Genomic DNA, 17,759 nt, shown 5'->3' on the forward strand with positions numbered 1-17,759 from the left:
GACAGCTTAACTTAAATATTTATTATCCACAACCTCAATTAAAAGTAAACAGCCATTTTGATTTTATACATTCAGTCCAAACCAAATGGATTTTTGGTATATTCATCTACAGCTAGCCTCCCCTCTCCCAAAACATCAAACAGGTCAAATAAATTAGAAAGGTGATGCTCAGGAATCATGCATTAATACAACAACCAACAAAACAACTCTGCATTTAAATAAAAAACATGGGAGCACAGCCACTTCAAGTGTAGACTCTCACCCTCACCATTGTTTCCAGTGCAAATACATCCATATTGTGCCACAAGCACAGACATTCACTCAAGCAGTGTTGATCGATGACTGTAACCTACCGATGGTGCTTCTCTCAGACACCAAAACACACACACACACACACACACACACACACACACACACGTAATACCATGAGGGTAAGAGTGACGTTTCTCACGCAGGGTGACACTGTGGAACATCATTGTGGGGTTACACATTCGAGTGAGCATATCTGGGGTTCTCCTCCTCCTCAACCCATATGGTGCAGCCAGTGGACATTAACGCGCTTGTGTGCAACACACCACACGGCTGAAGGCAGCTTTGCTCTGAATGAACCACACTTGGACAGGAAGTGAACGTACTCGAACAGGAAGTGTCCATGTGTAGCACCATTAGTTCCTTTTAATGGACCGTGACCAAGATGTGGGATTGCTTTTGTTTAGTACTTTAAACCTTTAGTTAATCACTATAGCAATAACTAGCCTGTTACATATTGTTATTAACAGTACCAAAAATGGGGAAATCATATCGATATCATATTTATATGGGTTAGTCCATGTTGCATTTAAGGACTCCTGCTTGAATATTAGGTATTGACCTTATCAAACCATTACTGTTTTGTTAATGCTACATTTAGTGTTTATCGTACCAAATTTTGTTATGTCGAGAGCAAGTGTATTAGGTTGTTGTTGTCCAATAGGATTCAAGTATGTATGTTTAAAGCGCATATATTAAGATGGGGTCTTTTTCTTTATTTTTCAGAACTAGTGTCATTGACGAGGACTGGATTTGGTTCCGTTCACGTACAGAAAGGTTTGGTGTCAGTAGACAAGCTTGCGCCACTAAGCTGGATTTATTATGGCTTAGCCAGGTGGAGCATGTCTCAGGTTAGAGAGTCCTGCCGGTTGATCTCAGGGTCAGAGTTGGAGTCCAGGTGGGCGGGGTCAAGGTGGGCGGGGTCCAGGTCGGGCTCTTTCTCCTCCTCGCTCTCGGCACTGTAGTCCACCTCTTCCAGGAACGAAGGTTCATCCTCCTCCATCACATACGTGGTGGGGCTACACACACACACACACACACACACACACACACACACACACACACACACACACACACACACACACACACACACACACACACACACACACACACACACACACACCTCACCATCACTTATTAAAAATGAAAGATTTTATGGGTAATATGTCTTATATGTGTGGAAGCCTACAGTAGCTCTAACTTCTAGCAAAACCACTTAATTTTAATAACCGTCTACTCCTGATTGCTTTGGTTGACTCGTTGTTTCGTTTACACCACAAATAGTTTCTCTGGCTCCTCAGTAGTTCGCTGCACTCTTAGTCACACCCAACGGGGGGAGGTGGGGGGGGGGGGGGGGGGGGGGGGGGGTTCAAGACAAGCGACGGCACGAAGGGTTCAAACTTCCCATCTCCCTCTAACACAATAACGCCATGATGGCTTTATGGCTCTCTTGTTAAGCGGATAAATGGTTTAATGTTTTTGTGTGTTCTCCGCAGCCCAGCGGTTTGGCTGGTTTCAGTGGCTTTTTAATGGTTTTAATGGTGTGAGGGGGTGAGAAACTGGATCCCAGCGAGACACTGGGAGGAGGGGGGGGTGCGATGGTAGGGGCGGCCTCAAACCGGATTAGCGGCCTTTTGGATCAGGTGATTAGACTGCTGTAATGAGGAGAGTGCTCGAGTGTGGAGGGCCCTGTGTGACTGAGTGCTCCTCAAGTAGTGCTGGCCATTAGAAGAGGGATGAAGAGAGTGAGTGTGTGTGTGTGTGTGTGTGTCTGTCATCTATTAAAGAAGTAAACATGCAGGGAGGGGTAGAGGTATGTTCTCAAGAAGCTTCTAGACTCTGACATCATCAATCTTATTACCATCACAATTGTTTTGGTTTTTTTTGGGGATTATCGTTTTTTTTTTTTTTTTGGATGGGGGGGGGGGGGGGGGGGTTTCCAGCAACTACTTTTCTTACTAGTACCCAGGAACACCCAGGGCACAAATGTCTTCTGTCTATGCAAGTATCTCATCCAGCAATATTTGTGGTGTTCAGCTTTAATTTGATCCGTCAGACAGTGTGGGATCCTACCAGTCACCCGAGGAGTCTTCAGTATTAGAGGATTTGGTATTTTTCATATCATACCACCGACCCCTGGATTATCAAGTAAGAGTGTGTGCGTGTGTATGTGTGTGTGTGTGTGTGTGTGTGTACCAAGTCATACTGCAGCGTGTGTCTATCAGGTCACTCTCCATGTCCAGCAGGTGTGCGTGATGGTTGCGGAGCTCCAGGGGGGAGGTGAGACGTCTCAGCCTGAGCAGAGCCACACAGAACTGGGCACCCATCTCTTCCAGCTCCCTAGTCCCGATCTGGAGGCCCTACACACACACACACACACACACACACACACACACACAATAAAAAATAATAGAATTACCTACTGCACGAAAAGCTGCGTACCATTGTCATCTGGAACTTGTAGCAGTTGCAGAAACCCACTTAAAACCCAATTGAGTCCTGGGGGGAGGCTGAGCTATTAGAGCGTGTGCGGCACGCCTGCAGATGGCCCTGTGCCTTAGCCACTTGACCCCGGCTTCCTTGAGGGGTCGGCCGCAGTTTGACCCCTGCCCCCCCCCCCCCCCCACTCCCCCCGCAGCCACGTGGGCGTGGTCGTGCTGTCTGAGCCCATCGCCCGCGTCAGGCTGCGATGGCGGGCAGAGCGATCGTCCCCCGCGCCGAGAGCATCTCAGCCAATGAGTCACGGTTTCAGTCTGGCCATGCACTGTCCTGCAGCGCCATCTAGTGGACAGACTCACTCTCACACTCCCAGGCTGCAGCCAAGGCTGTGCTGGAATGCAGCACACTTGTTATGATTGGCTCCTCCAAGTGTGTGTGTATGTGTGTGTGTGTGTGTGTGTGTGTTTGTGGGGGGGTTAGCCCTGTGCACATCTGAGAATCATCAGCAACTGCACACATGAAATGAGGGTCATGGATAATAGCAGCCCCTCCCCCCTAACCAAAATGACATCAGGGAGCAGATCCGATGATATCCAGGCAATGAGCTGATGCAGGACACAGATTCCATCAGGACACCTCCTGCACCATTACAGGACACAGATATTCCATCAGGACACCCCCTGTACCATTACAGGACACAGATATTCCATCAGGACACCCCTTGCACCATTACAGGACACAGATATTCCATCAGGACACCTCCTGCACCATTACAGGACACAGATATTCCATCAGGACACCCCTTGCATGATTACAGGACACAGCTATTCCATCAGGACACCCCCTGCACCATTACAGGACACAGATATTCCATCAGGACACCCCCTTGCATGATTACAGGACACAGATATTCCATCAGGACACCCCTTGCATGATTACAGGACACAGCTATTCCATCAGGACACCCCCTGCACCATTACAGGACACAGATATTCCATCAGGACACCCCTTGCATGATTACAGGACACAGATATTCCATCAGGACACCCCCTGCACCATTACAGGACACAGATATTCCATCAGGACACCTCCTGCACCATTACAGGACACAAATATTCCATCAGGACACCCCATGCATGATTACAGGACACAGATATTCCATCAGGACACCCCCTGTACCATTACAGGACACAGATATTCCATCAGGACACCCCCTGTACCATTACAGATGTCAAGCACTACAAACAAACCCTCGAGCTCTCATAGCACCTGCCACCCACGCAAAACCGACCCCGCCCACAAACCCCGGCCCCGCCCATGTCTCCGCCCCCGAGGCTCATACCTTGTACCTGCCCTGGTCGCAGCCGCACAGCGTGCTCTCCATGGTGTAGCTGCGCTGCACGCCGATCTCCCGCCACACCACCACCCGCGCCGTGGCCTCTTTAGAGCGCTCCACCACGAAACTGCAGCTCGCCAGGCTGAAGGCAGGAGCCAGCTGGGACAGCAGCCTGGGTAGAGCCTGACACACACACACACACACACACACACACACACACACAAACAAACACACACAAACACACACAAACACACACAAACACACACAAACACACACAAACACACACAAACACACACAAGATAGGGCAGTAGAACAGCACATGTTTAATTACATTTAAAACTTTTTTAATGAGGATAATTTTTTTTTCTTATTCTAATAAATATTTTTCTCCAAAACATACATATCAAACGCTATAAGCTTTACAGGTTATCCACATACACTTCTCTGTGTGTGTACTTTGAAAGAGTTGACATTAAACAGACTGGTATGATCCGAATATCTGGTCATATTTTGTGTAGGAGCTGGCTAGGGATGGGAATCGTTTACTATCTCACAATTCGATTCAATTCTGATTTTGGGGGCCACGATTCGATTCAAAATCGATTTTCGATTTAAAACAATTTTCAATTTTCAAAAAATGAAATGAATTTCTGCTTCAGTCTATAAAATCTGCATGATCTACTACAGTCTGCTTTGCAAGACACAATGACAAATACAGAAAATAAAGTGTCTTTCACTTTTAATTAACAAAAATAATGTGCTTTGGTAAAATAAAATGCTTTTTGTTGTGTTACCAAAATTCTTTAGCTTCATTTTACAAGCTGACAGGGCTGACTCGGATGCTGTTCCCCCAGCCGTTGCTAGGGGCACCAGAGTCAGTCCCAGACTAAACCGGCGTAACCGTACACAGCCAGGTCCCTGCTTTCTCTGTAGTTGCTTCTCTTTTAATGGTGTCTCGCCACCTCTCTCTGTTATGCTTTCTCTTTACTTATTCGAGTATCTATCTTCTGCATCGCTTCCTGACTCATCTCAAGTTTTCCCAATCCTGTATTTCTTCCTATCCGTTTTGCCTTTATTTTGGGAAGGGTTTTATTTTGCTGCAGCGTTTTTTGCCAGTTACTTCTGCTGGCGTCTTTGGTTTTGTTTTCGCGCTGCATTTATCCGCGCTGTTTTTTAGTTACTGTTGTTTTTTGCTTCTTTCTCCCGTCTCTCTGCGGTTGAGTGTTATTTTCCATGCGTTGTATTTTCTATTTACTCCGTGCCCTCACGGCTTTTGTTTCTATTCTTTTGTGCGTTGAGTCTTCCGCATTGTTTTGTTTGTTTGTTCTGGGTCGCTGTGCTCGTTTCCCTCTCGCTAATACATTTGACAAGTATCAAACGTCTTGCTCTTGCGAGCCGGGTCCACCCTTCTGGGGATTGGCGAACGAGAATTGTTGACCGGGGGGGGGACCCTGGAGCGGTTATTTTCTGCATGGTCCTAGCGCTAGATTCGGCAAAGTTCACATCGCGCCAGAACAACTGAACAACACACACTTATAATAATTTAATGTCTCCCCTCATAAAATTCCAGACATTTTTAGGCCTTGAATATGGAAAACTAAATTTAAGACATTTTAAGACTTTTTAAGGACCCGCGGGTACCCTAAGTTCGGTCTTCCCTGGCATTCGGTAAAAACTAAAATGAACCCATATTTTTGCCTTAAATGAAGACGGGACAGGTTGAATATCTCTTTCCTCCATTTGTTTTGAAACTTTTCCGCACATGAGTGTGTCCCAGAATCTGCTGCGTAAAGTCTCGTGTAATTTTGTAATTACGTAACGCAAGAATCGATTCTGAATCGTAGTAAATGAGAATCGATTTTTGATATATGAATCGATTTTTTGGCACACCTCTAGAGCTGGTACAGGAGCTGGTGCTGATGCGTGTGTGTGTGTGTGTGTGTGTGTGTGTGTGTTTGTGTGTGCACGTGTGTGTGTGTGTGCGCGTTACCCTGTATCCCAAGTCCTCCTGCAGGTCACAGGAGCTGGCACTGATGTCGGTCTGCCACACTGTCTCCTTGACGCTGCAGCCATACATGAACACGTTCTTCTTGCGTGAGTGACCGTGGTAATCACAGAAGACCTGCAACAACGCATTCACACATTCACACAGGGCACGGACCCCGTCCCCCCCCGTGTCCTCCTGTCCCCCCCTGTCCCCTGTCCCACTCACCAGCGGAGACCTTCCCACAGCACTGAGATACTGCAGCAGGCTCTTGGCGTGGTAGATGGTGGGATGAAGCTCAGCGCTTGGGTTCTGCCACTGTCTGTTTAGATCTTCACCACTAAGAGAGCACCTGTGACTGCGTGTGCGCACACACACACACACACACACACACACACACACATACACACACACACACAAGGTGGGGGTGGGGGACAAGAACCAGATGCAATTTAGCAGTTTCCCAATGTTTGGACAAGAATCGACTAAAACATCTGTGTGCTTGGTTTTAAAGAGCAAGGCTTTGAACCAACAGCGTGCGTGTGTGTTCGCGTGTGTGTGTGTTTGTGTGTGCGCGCGTGCGTGGGAGAGTCATGCGTGAGTGTGTTTTTGTATGAGTGAGTGCGTGTGTGGCAGAGTCGCGTGCGTGTGTGTTTGTGTGTGTGTGTGGGAGAGTCGTGCGTGAGTGTGTGTGTGTGCGTGTGTGTGCGCGTGGGAGAGTCAGCGCACGTGTGTGTGTGTGGGAGAGTTGTGTGTGTGTGTGTGTGTGTGTGGGAGAGTGGTGTGTGCGAGCATGTGTGTGTGTGTGCGTGTGTGTGGGAGAGTGGTGTGTGTGTGCGTGTGTGTGCGAGCATGTGCAGACGTACTTCCCGTTGATGACTCCATCTGGGTTGAGCATGGGGATGATCTTGAAGATGTAGCTCTCCCTCAAGCTCTGGGCCAGAGGGCTGCAGCTCACCAGGAACTCCAGACTGCCCTTCATCACCCAGCTGGCGTTGGTCTCCCCCGGGTGTACCCGCGCCGTCAGGAACACCACTGGCCGGTTCCCTGTAGACAGCACACTGCTGAAACCGCGCTTGTGTGTGTGTGTGTGTGTGTGTGTGTGTGTATGTGTGAGAGAGAGAGAGAGAGAGAGAGAGACATACTGAACTGGCAGACGTGGTCGCTGCTACAGGACTCCGGTGCTGCGGTGATGGTGAGCAGGGGGCAGGCGTTGCCCCCCAGCGTGTGACACAGCAGCTCCTGCCTGTAGTAGACATGCGGTGCACGCATGGCCCGGAGCTTCTGGAGGTGCATCTGCCGTACAAAACACCTCCTCAGTCCCCGCAGTCCTCCAAACACCCCCCCCCCCCCCACCAGAGAGCAGCTCGGGGCCGTACCTTCAGGGTGGAGTAGGTGTACGGGTAATGGTAGGCAAAGTAACAGACGTCGTCCTTGTGCTGAAAGGTCACAGTGAAGGTCATGGTGTAGTAGGATTTGCCCTTTTGACCCCCTGCCGCGATGGAGCTCCGTGAGAAATGGTTTCTGCGTGGACAGGAGAGCGACGTCACGGGTGCTGACCAATCAGAGCGACGACAGGAGAGATTACGGCCGTTCGAGTGCGTGGATACACACACACACGCTCGGATTACAAAGAAACTCTGAAGTGTTTACACATACTTAGCTTTTAAGTGCTGTACCATTAACAGATTGGTCAATTTTGCCTGTTTCTACGAATACGCTCACACACATTTTTCTTTGAACATCACTGTTTCTATCCCGATAAACGTCTGCTCCAGTTAGTTTTTTTTTTATCGTTAAATAGCACCATGCTGCAACCCTGAGTGAAATACGACGCCTGCTTTTTCAAAAGAGCTCCTGAGGTTTCACATGACCAGCTGCAACCCGAAAGTGATTTTCACCCCGCTACAATACGGGCTGGAGCAGGACTTACTTGTAGTAGCAGATGTCAGAGCCAGTGCGGACCCAGCGGGGCCTGCCGCCGATGGCCTCCTGGACAGAGTACATCAGCGCCTGCATGCCTGCCACCAGAGGGCGCAATCTCACAATCATACAGATGCAAGGCTACAGGTGAGACACCGCTTCGCACACGCATGTTAACACCAAACATGCTTTGTTGGAAGAAATCCTTATACTTGTATTTTAGTCTAAGGATGCTATTTTAAGACTTGAAACGACTGGACAAGCAACTCGGTGACCTTTGTGGAAAAGAAATATCAAAATCCTCCTTCTGCTACACAAGAGAAACCTGTTCAGGTCACATTAGTGGACACATGGGTGGAGTATACTGTACCAACATACTGCATAAAGTCCTTGAGGAACATATTTGCTGCAGGTTAAACTCCCACTGAATCAAGCTGCTGTTAACTGTTAGCAGCTGGGTTCAAACCCACGAGTTCTGGGTTTGTGAAACCCAACGCTGAAAACACTCAAACACTTTCTATACAAGGATATCTTTGGCTTGATAATGTTTTCCCAAACAATAGATTGTTTATGTGTGTGTGTGTGTGGGGGGGGGGGGGGTGGCTAGAAAGTTAGCTAAATAAAACAACCAAGTGTTATATCAGTCAGTTATGACCGAGAAGACCAAAACAAAGTCTGTGTTTTCAGCAGAGGTCAACAGCTTGTCCGTCTATCCCGATATCAAAGAACGTGAAGGAGAGTCGCTCTGCTTCATGTCAGAATGCTCTTCGCCTCATCGTCCGTCATCTGATGACGGGATGCTTCCTTGGCTTGGGAATCATGTCTTTGATGTTGGCTCTCTGAACATCTTGGGGTGGAGGCGTGCTAGATGAGGCGCTCTAGATGAGGTACGCTAGATGAGGCGCTCTAGATGAGGCGCTCTAGATGAGGTACGCTAGATGAGGTACGCTAGATGAGGTACGCTAGATGAGGCGCTCTAGATGAGGCGCTCTAGATGAGGTACGCTAGATGAGGTACGCTAGATGAGGTACGCTAGATGAGGCGCTCTAGATGAGGTACGCTAGATGAGGTACGCTAGATGAGGTACGCTAGATGAGGCGCTCTAGATGAGGTACGCTAGATGAGGCGCTCTAGATGAGGTACGCTAGATGAGGTACGCTAGATGAGGTACGCTAGATGAGGTACGCTAGATGAGGCGCTCTAGATGAGGTACGCTAGATGAGGCGCTCTAGATGAGGTACGCTAGATGAGGTACGCTAGATGAGGTACGCTAGATGAGGTACGCTAGATGAGGCGCTCTAGATGAGGTACGCTAGATGAGGCGCTCTAGATGAGGTACGCTAGATGAGGTACGCTAGATGAGGTACGCTAGATGAGGTACGCTAGATGAGGCGCTCTAGACGAGGTACGCTAGACGAGGTACGCTAGACGAGGTACGCTAGCTGAGGCGCATTAGCGGCTCACCGTAGTTGAACTGGCTGTTGGACTTCTCACAGTTGATGACGTTGAAGCGATAGGACACGCCCACTCGCATGCTGCTGACCTCAAAGTAGAACCACTGGTGGTAGTGGTTACTGTTGATGTCGGAGTTCAGGATCAAGTCATACTCAAACCTGGAGACAAGAGGTCCAGGAAGGCGCACATGAAGGTGAGGCTATACTGTAACACTGACGCCACATTTCATCCTGGTCTAGTCTCAGTAACTCATATCTACCCAATGTCCTGAGTAATGTTCCATACAGAAGAGTATAATATTTCATAATGGGCAGTAGGGTATATACACTCTCACAGAATAAAAGAGTAGAAACTGGGGATTTTAAAACAATACAGGTGTTGGTATGGGAACTGGAATAAAGATTTCTGAACCATAAGTCGTGCCATTTAAGCTGTGCTTACTTTCTGACTTGAATTGCTTTTCGCAGATTGCCAGACTCGAACTGCGAATTGAACTTCAGAGACTCGCCATCATCAGCTACTGGACAACTGAAGATTAAAGGAAGCTTCTTTTAGTGCAACACAAAATCACAATGTCAAATAACGAGATTTTACTCGTTAATAAAGCATTACGCCATTAAACAGACGAACTAACGATCGTGCAGGAATCGGCTGACCTCTGCACGTCAACGTCATACACAACTCTGTCCAGGATCTCCGCAGGGTGAATGAGCCTTTCAATATCCTGGAAAATCTTTGCCCTGTTGAATATATTACGTGATATTTAAATCTCAGAAAACTTCCAGTATTCCAGAAGAACTTTTCACAATTAAAAGCACACTTCATCATAATCAAGTTGAAGACAATAAATAATATATAACAAATCATCTAAAAATGTCAATGAACAACTACAAAACAAAAACACAGTTGGTAACAGTCCAAATATGTGTTCCTAACTAGAGCTTCGAGCATTCTCATGCTGGGACTCGTCTACTCACCGCTGGACCCCGTAAACTCTCTCTAGAATGGGCTCCCGAAAGTTGGGCGCCACATGGCCAAAATAGTCCGGGTACGCCACCTCCGTGTAGCCTGGTACGGAGCAGGTCTCTTTGGCCATCTCTAGGTAGAGGTCAGGGTCGTGCAGGGGTAGGAGGGCTGCCGTGTCTGGTACCTCCAGCACCGCCTGGTCCCCGCCCTCCTCCTGAGGCCCCTCCCCTGAGCAGCCACCGTTCACCGATGTGTCCGAGGTGTCGAGGGCCAGCCGGACCAGGCCCTGCTCTATCTCCTGCTCCGGGCCGCGCTGTGGAGCCTGGGAGTCAGAGATGCCGTCCACTCCCGGCGGGGTATCATTGGGCCGGGGAGACGCGTGCTCGTCCTGCCGCGGGCGTCTGTTTCTGGGGTAAGCCCAGGGGCCTGCTGGGGGACGGGCAATAGGGATCCCGATAGGCCGCTGGGCCTTGGGGGCGTGGTTGGTGCATGGGGAGGTGGGTTTACTGCTCTCAATGTCAAAGTCCTGAAATAGGTGAAACAGCTCACTGTAGACCGTATGGATCAACCAATCAAATGAAACATGTATGGCCAGAAACAGCTTTAGAAAAAGAACGAGAATATGCATCCACAATGATTTAGGCAAACAGCAGCAAGACAAAACCTTATTGTTTATCTTATTGTAACAGAAAGTAACAGTCCGTAAGTGTAGTTCGATTATTTAAGAGACAGAACCATCTAGTGGGATAGGTACTGACCAGCTAACGTCATATGTACGTCAGCAGTAATCTTTACCTCAAAATCTTCAGAGAACTCCGGGAAAAAACGCTCATAAACTCTTAGCTCATCAAACGGCCGCATCAAAATATTTCTGGGTCGCAGTTTGTTGATATCAGTCTCGATGTCATCATTCTGTGGCCAAACACAGATGTATCAGTGAAATCTATGACATGGCAAATCACTGACCGATACACACAACACAGGACCTTGGAGGCAGCGTGCACAACGCCCCCTGCTGGCCAGGGGCCCACGTGGATTCTGCGCTGCTCCTCCAGAGAACTCACCCGGGATTTGTGGTCTTTCTCGTCCTCCTCGTTCTCGGTATCGTTCTCCGTGTCCACCTCGGTGTCTTCGTTGTCGTCACTCTCATCCACGACGTCGTCCACTGGGACAGGAGAGACACAGACACACTCTCATGCCCATTCTTCCCTGATGGTGTCAGAACGATGGGACGCTTTAGTGAAGCAGCGCTTCTTTCCACACTACCTCATCGGTCAGGACGTGTGCTTGATCAGAACACCAAACGGTGTTTATCATAAACACCATTAATCTCCTCTTACTAGTTTTCTTTGCATCTTTCTTTCGCTAATTCAAAACAGCCGTTTTGAGCCGTTTGACCTCTTGCCAAGTCATAAATACGACGTTTTTCCATTGGTCTTGTCTAGTTAAATGAATACTACGGTTAAGCATGCAAAGCCTGCTGGGGTGTGGACGTTCACTGAGCTTTACCTCCCGCTGGCTGGCTGTAGAGCTCGGCCACGGGGCCGCCGGCCGGGACGTGGGGCAGCGGGTACTGAAAAGCACTTTTAATGGTGGCCAGTGGAAGGCGGTTCTTCGGGAAGCACTTTCTCATGATCAGGCTGGAGGTGTTCACCAGAAGGTCCAGCGTCCGGACGGGAAGGCACTCCTGCCCAGCAGAGGCAAAACACACGCGCACACACACACACACACACACACACACACACACACACACACACACACACACACACACACACACACACACACACAGTGTACATATGGCACCAAGTTTCATAGCCCAGGAGCCCCGAGTGTTACGAGCGAGGTGAAGGCGGAGCTTACAGCAGAGGTGTTATAGAGGATCTTTATACCATCCGCATCAATGAAGGCTTTCCTGCCCGGCTTGATGTTGGTGATGTTTTTGATGCATCCCAAAATGCTCTTGCGTAGGAGCATGTGGCGGTGCCGTGTGTCGTTGCGGTGCCAGTCCTGGTAGATGGCGAGCAGGGCCGGAACATGGCCCCTGTCCACTGCACGGCGGGCGTTCATCTCTGGTGGGGGGGGGGGGGGTTTGTGGATGGGATTAGCAGAGCCAGGCAGTAAACACAGGCAGTGTTTGACATCTGAGGCTACTGCAGCATCTTTAGGGCTGGCCAGCATAGCAATAAATAAACAAATACTTATTTTTTTACTCTACATACACTGACTGTCATTACGTAACCACACTTACTTGATTTGAGCAAAGCTGACAAAGAGTCAAGGGCCACTCTGTGTTGGATTTCAAAAGACAAACAGCATGACAGGTTTAGTCAACAAACAGTGGAGCCTGCTAACAGAGCTGTGCAGTGCGTGCCAAGAGACAGGGCAGCAACAGCGCCCCCTAGCTTACTTCAGCAGGGTGGTGTTCTTTTTGCTGTAGGGTCCAATGACTTTGAACATCAGCTCCACAACCCCGCTCTTTCCCAGTGAGACAGCGTTCACCGCTGCACAAGCAGGCAGAGAGACCATTCAGGGACCCATACTGAACACCCACGCCAGCCCTTCAAACTCAAACGGACATCATGCAAAACTGTCTGGATCTCCTTTACAGCACACACATGGATTTTGCCAACACCGAATAAGACATCAAACTGTTTTATCCGTGACTACATTACTCATTCACACATACGCCGTCTTTAACATGTTTACTGCTAGTTTATAATGAAATGAGAGGAACTTCTCTGTTAAAAGACATTTATGTTGCACTCACGCATTATGTACGTCTTACAAAATCTACGATGCCCGAAAAATAGTACAAACGTTATGAATGCAATATAAACATTTTAAACATTCAAAAATCAGAATTCCATGTAAAATCTACATCTTGTTGTGGATATTTTGTAAATATATAATAAATAAACTGCATTTTTAGACACTCCCCGCAAATTGTTTGTTTTTAGTGAGCTTGTGCGCTTTGTTTGTTTGTTTTTAGTGAGCTCATGCACTTTGTTTGTTTGTTTTCAGTGCGCTCGTGCACGTTTGCACTCACAGTTGGCGGAGTAGACGCGCAGCACCTGCAAACACGGCAGCAGGAGTTTGTGGTTCTGCAGGTTCAGTTTCAGCAGGTTGACGGTCACGTTCAGAGCGCCCGTGAGCCGTGCCTTCACTCCAAACTTCCTGTCTGCAGAGGCCGGAGACAAGACGCACACCCGTCTTGATTTTAAATCACGCAATAATAAACGATTGCTCTAAGTGAGTTAATCAATTAACAATAATCTTTCACTACAAGAAGCTGGTCAGTGCTAGCATCTGCTCATTCATAGGTATCTGGGAAAAAAGTGGCTAACAATGCCAGTCACTCTGTGACATGTTTGCCAACACATTGTGATTGACATGTTGCGAAACCCATTTGGTGAAGTAGGTTGTTTTACCTTTAGGTCCAACTTTGGCCAATAGTGAGTGTATCTGGTACATCAGATCTTCACTGGGCGATGTTTCTCTGCCGGAGTTGATCAGCAGGTGCAGGAGGACAGCTGTTCCTCCTTTAGATACGAACACACCCACCCGCCGGCCACCGGCTGTAGCAACACCATGACAAGGAAAGGGATAATATAGCAGTGTTTCAAAATATCATCATATGGTTGCTATAACCATAAAAAGAAGAATAACTATAGACTCAATAATGCACTTGGGACAGAAACAAAACAGACCAAGAAAGAAATGAAATGATCCATTGTAATAATACCAAGACACTCACCCACTGTCAACAGCTCGTTCAAAATACACAAGATGTTCAGAATTGTCTGCAAATCCTGTGTGTTCTGTAAACGTTTAAATATATGAATTATTGTAACACAAAACTGCCCGCACTGAGTGGTCTTTAGAATAAAGAAGTGATTTGAGCCTCTTCTTAGGAGAGGGTGTTCACCTCTAGAGATGCGAGGATGACCTCCATACCGCTGGAGCCTTTAGCCATGACCTCCTTTCGAGTCTTCTCTGAAACACCACAACAGGAAAGCGTCAGCTCCAAACATCTGCGTGAAATCTGTGAGTGCAGCTCAGTTTGAAGCACCTTGGTTCAAGTGTCATGCATGGAAAACACGTGTGGAAGACATGCTAGGAAAACATTCTCCGTCTTGGCTCCCAGATGGTAGAACTTTCACTGGCTTTCTGGACAGCTGAGTCCCTTTCGGTCTTCAAAAACGTACCGAGACTTATAAATTAGTGTAATAGTTAAATGACCATTGATCTTGCACCTATGAAATTCTTAGTTCTGTTGAGTGACTGATCTAGCGTGTACTGTGCTTACTATTACTACAGTATTGCACTTACTGTCTGGTGTTGAGCTTATACTTATTTGCACTCATGTATCAGCGTTGACTCCTGTATTTCAACAGTATTCTAGTTCAGTGGTATTTTGACCTCTATCCTACTGCACTGGCTGGGATACATTCTGAGCAGATAACAACTGACTTTTGTAAGTTGCTGTGGATAAGAGCAAACCAGGGCACTGTCCCGCCCTACATCCTGTCCTCTGACCGGTCTGCATGTTCGTTGATAAATTAGAAGTCAAAAGTAAATATCGACCTATGACACCTATAACGACGTAATAGGTACACGAAATACAACCGCACTGCTTTTATTTTGAAGGCAGCCGTTATGTTTTTCCATTTGCACTCACGCACCTTCACTCAAATGTGCCGGCGAATGTGTTGCACAGCTTTCAAGAAGTCAGTGATTAGCCCGAACGTCCAAAAAGAATGACTGATTTTGAGCGCAGTTTTTAACAAGGCAATGGACTTCTTAATGAGTCTGCGATACAGCCCAGTTACTGATCTTTATACGTGGGGTAACGTCAAACTTTTGTCATCGCAAAACTGTACAACTTTCTAAACAGAACAATGACAAGTTTACCACCAAATTCTCACTATGTCATTGTAGTGTTTCATGTACTGTTTTTCTCTTTTATTAAGGGATATTATATATATTGTTTGCAGTATAATCACTAGCAGTGAAAAGTTGACACCTACTCTGTTTTTTTTTATTTCTCATAAAGAAAAGAAATAACATTATTATTAATAAACAAATATAGACTAACTTAGATATTAGATTCTTTGAAGCAACTATCCTATGCTTTGAGGACAGTTTTGCCCGCTCTTGGTCATCTGTTACCCAGCAGCACCTATGATGCTTTTCTAGTCCTGAAGACTGGAAAATTCTCACATATGCAGAGCACTTGAAGGAACTAAAGTTCTGAAATAAAACTGCTTTGCTGAGTTAGCTGAGGGTGCATTTAAAATTGTGTGTGTGTGTGTGCTGAGACTGAATTCATATACAAAATAACACCTTTCCCAATTACCTTTGTCTTAAAAATATGTTTTGCAAAATCTACAATGCCTGTACAAAAGTACAAATTGAATCATAATCCATTAGACTAAAATGCCTTTTTTTACTATTAAAAACATAAATTTTGTCAAGTGTGTCCAAACGTTTGATTGCTAGTGTATGTATGTATACTAGGGATGTATATCTTCACCACTAAGCTAGATTCGATACACATCTCGATACACTGCCACCGATGCAATATAACTGCGATACTCTGAAACCCCTTGTCGATATGATGCGATACAAATCACTCCTGTTCACGATATGATGCGATTCAAAAATGATTGGTAACGATATGACTTATTATATGAGGATTCGGTTTGATAAGTGATCATTCAATACAGGTAGTTGAGGTTTGAGGATGTATTGGCCTAACCCATCAGTTTTCTTAACTCAATAGCACAATTCTACTTTACTCTCTATTAACATAGTGAATATTACGATCTGCAACACTACTGTCTGCTAGACTTACGAGGGGGTAGCGGCCGCAGAGATGTCCACACCACGCCGTCTTTTCATGTGTGTCGCCAGGTTCGTTGTGCTACTAACGTATTTGATAGCCCCACGGCATTGTTTGCAGATTGCGTGCGTCTTGTCAAGTTGACCACATCGCTTAAAAAACCCGAAATATTGCCACACGTTTGATTTGTGTGTCTTTTTGGTGCATTAAATATCTTTGTCGTTGCTAATGCTCTCGTTTCCCTCCATCTTTGTTGTGTACGTCTGCGTGTTTGCGTCAGTACCTGAGGACACGATGGTGCATAAAAAGTATGTTGCCTCTGAAAATGTTAGAATAAGGAATAGATACTGGAAAACAAAACACTGGATTTAATCATGGTATTTGCCGATGCAAAAAGGCTAGAGGCGATGCATCGTGAATTTGCCCGCAAATTAAACCTGATGCACGTTGAATCTACCGGTGCAGTCGAATCGCAGACATGTGTACCGATTCACCTATGTGAATCGGTGAATCTCCACATCCCTAATGTATACTGTATGTATACAGTATATATGAATTATACAGAACTGACCCTTAGTCTGACCCTCTAAATCTGTTCCAATTTCTCATGTGGCCCCTTGGGAAAATTAATTGCCCACAGCTGGATAACAGCATCTGCTAAATGGTGAAAGTGTAAACATGCTACTATGATTTGTTTTGTTGCTAAATTGAACATAGCCAGAAACAGAATTGGAGAAAATAATTTCATCGTTAAATTGTACTACTTGCACATTAGACTCAATTCCCTCAAAATTACCAGTGACTGAACCTCTTCTAACAATAGTTAACTCATGCATAACCATAGGTTACATGCCCAAATCCTGTAAACTAGTGGTCATTAAATCTCTGATCAAGAAACCAAATATTGATCCACCTGTACTATTTAGTTATAGACCCATGTTGAACATATCATATATCACAGAAAAAGCTGTTGCCCAACAATTATGCTTATATCTGCACAGAAATCACAGGAATCATGTGAAAAGTTCCAATCTGGATTTAGGCCCCACCATAGTACTGAATCAGCCCTAGTTAAAGTAACAAATCATCTCCTTCTTGCCTCAGATAAAGGTTATGTATCTCTATTAGTGCTTCTCCATCTTAGTGCAGCTTTCGTCACAATATATCACAGGATCCTGCTAGAAAGATTAGAAAACTGGGTTGCAATTGAAAGCAATTTGTCTCAGGCACATCCCTTTCATGGTTTAATTCTTAATTAACCAATCGCTATCAGTTTGCAGAGATGAATAATATTCCCCCCAAACGCACAAAAGTGAAATATGGAGTCCCGCAAAGCTCCATCTTAAGACCACTATTTACATTATACATGCTACCATTGGGCATAGTTAATAAGCAAACATGGTGTCAACTTTCACTGCGATGCAGAGGACACCCAACCTTATATATCAGCCAAACCTGGTGACAAATCCAGATTAGAGAAAATTGATACCTGCGTAATAGATGTT

General features: G+C 46.4%; 1 protein-coding gene and 1 pseudogene across 3 annotated transcripts in view; one reads left to right on the forward strand and one right to left on the reverse strand.

Annotated features, from left to right (window-relative positions):
* LOC143493230 (uncharacterized) overlaps positions 1-17,759 on the forward strand; it is a 181,951-nt pseudogene that overhangs the window by 130,652 nt on the left and 33,540 nt on the right.
* The window catches only part of agtpbp1 (ATP/GTP binding carboxypeptidase 1), a 23,572-nt gene continuing 5,813 nt past the window's right edge, over positions 1-17,759 (reverse strand). For all 3 annotated transcript variants that reach the window (XM_076991562.1, XM_076991561.1, XM_076991563.1), the window contains 23 exons: positions 14,338-14,405; positions 14,167-14,230; positions 13,841-13,987; positions 13,459-13,590; positions 12,820-12,913; positions 12,661-12,698; positions 12,273-12,481; positions 11,922-12,099; positions 11,477-11,577; positions 11,208-11,324; positions 10,424-10,938; positions 10,103-10,186; positions 9,888-9,974; positions 9,456-9,604; positions 8,002-8,089; positions 7,448-7,592; positions 7,214-7,364; positions 6,935-7,115; positions 6,297-6,426; positions 6,075-6,206; positions 4,091-4,267; positions 2,506-2,669; positions 1-1,328 (listed from right to left, as the gene is read on the reverse strand). In XM_076991562.1, the coding sequence (XP_076847677.1) occupies positions 1,157-1,328; positions 2,506-2,669; positions 4,091-4,267; positions 6,075-6,206; positions 6,297-6,426; positions 6,935-7,115; positions 7,214-7,364; positions 7,448-7,592; positions 8,002-8,089; positions 9,456-9,604; positions 9,888-9,974; positions 10,103-10,186; positions 10,424-10,938; positions 11,208-11,324; positions 11,477-11,577; positions 11,922-12,099; positions 12,273-12,481; positions 12,661-12,698; positions 12,820-12,913; positions 13,459-13,590; positions 13,841-13,987; positions 14,167-14,230; positions 14,338-14,405 (3,323 nt within the window). In that variant the 3' untranslated portion in view covers positions 1-1,156. The remainder of the gene's footprint in view (positions 1,329-2,505; positions 2,670-4,090; positions 4,268-6,074; positions 6,207-6,296; positions 6,427-6,934; positions 7,116-7,213; positions 7,365-7,447; positions 7,593-8,001; positions 8,090-9,455; positions 9,605-9,887; positions 9,975-10,102; positions 10,187-10,423; positions 10,939-11,207; positions 11,325-11,476; positions 11,578-11,921; positions 12,100-12,272; positions 12,482-12,660; positions 12,699-12,819; positions 12,914-13,458; positions 13,591-13,840; positions 13,988-14,166; positions 14,231-14,337; positions 14,406-17,759) is intronic.

This window comes from Brachyhypopomus gauderio, unplaced genomic scaffold, assembly GCF_052324685.1.
Source record: "Brachyhypopomus gauderio isolate BG-103 unplaced genomic scaffold, BGAUD_0.2 sc83, whole genome shotgun sequence".
In the NCBI taxonomy this organism is placed as follows: Eukaryota; Metazoa; Chordata; class Actinopteri; order Gymnotiformes; family Hypopomidae; genus Brachyhypopomus; species Brachyhypopomus gauderio.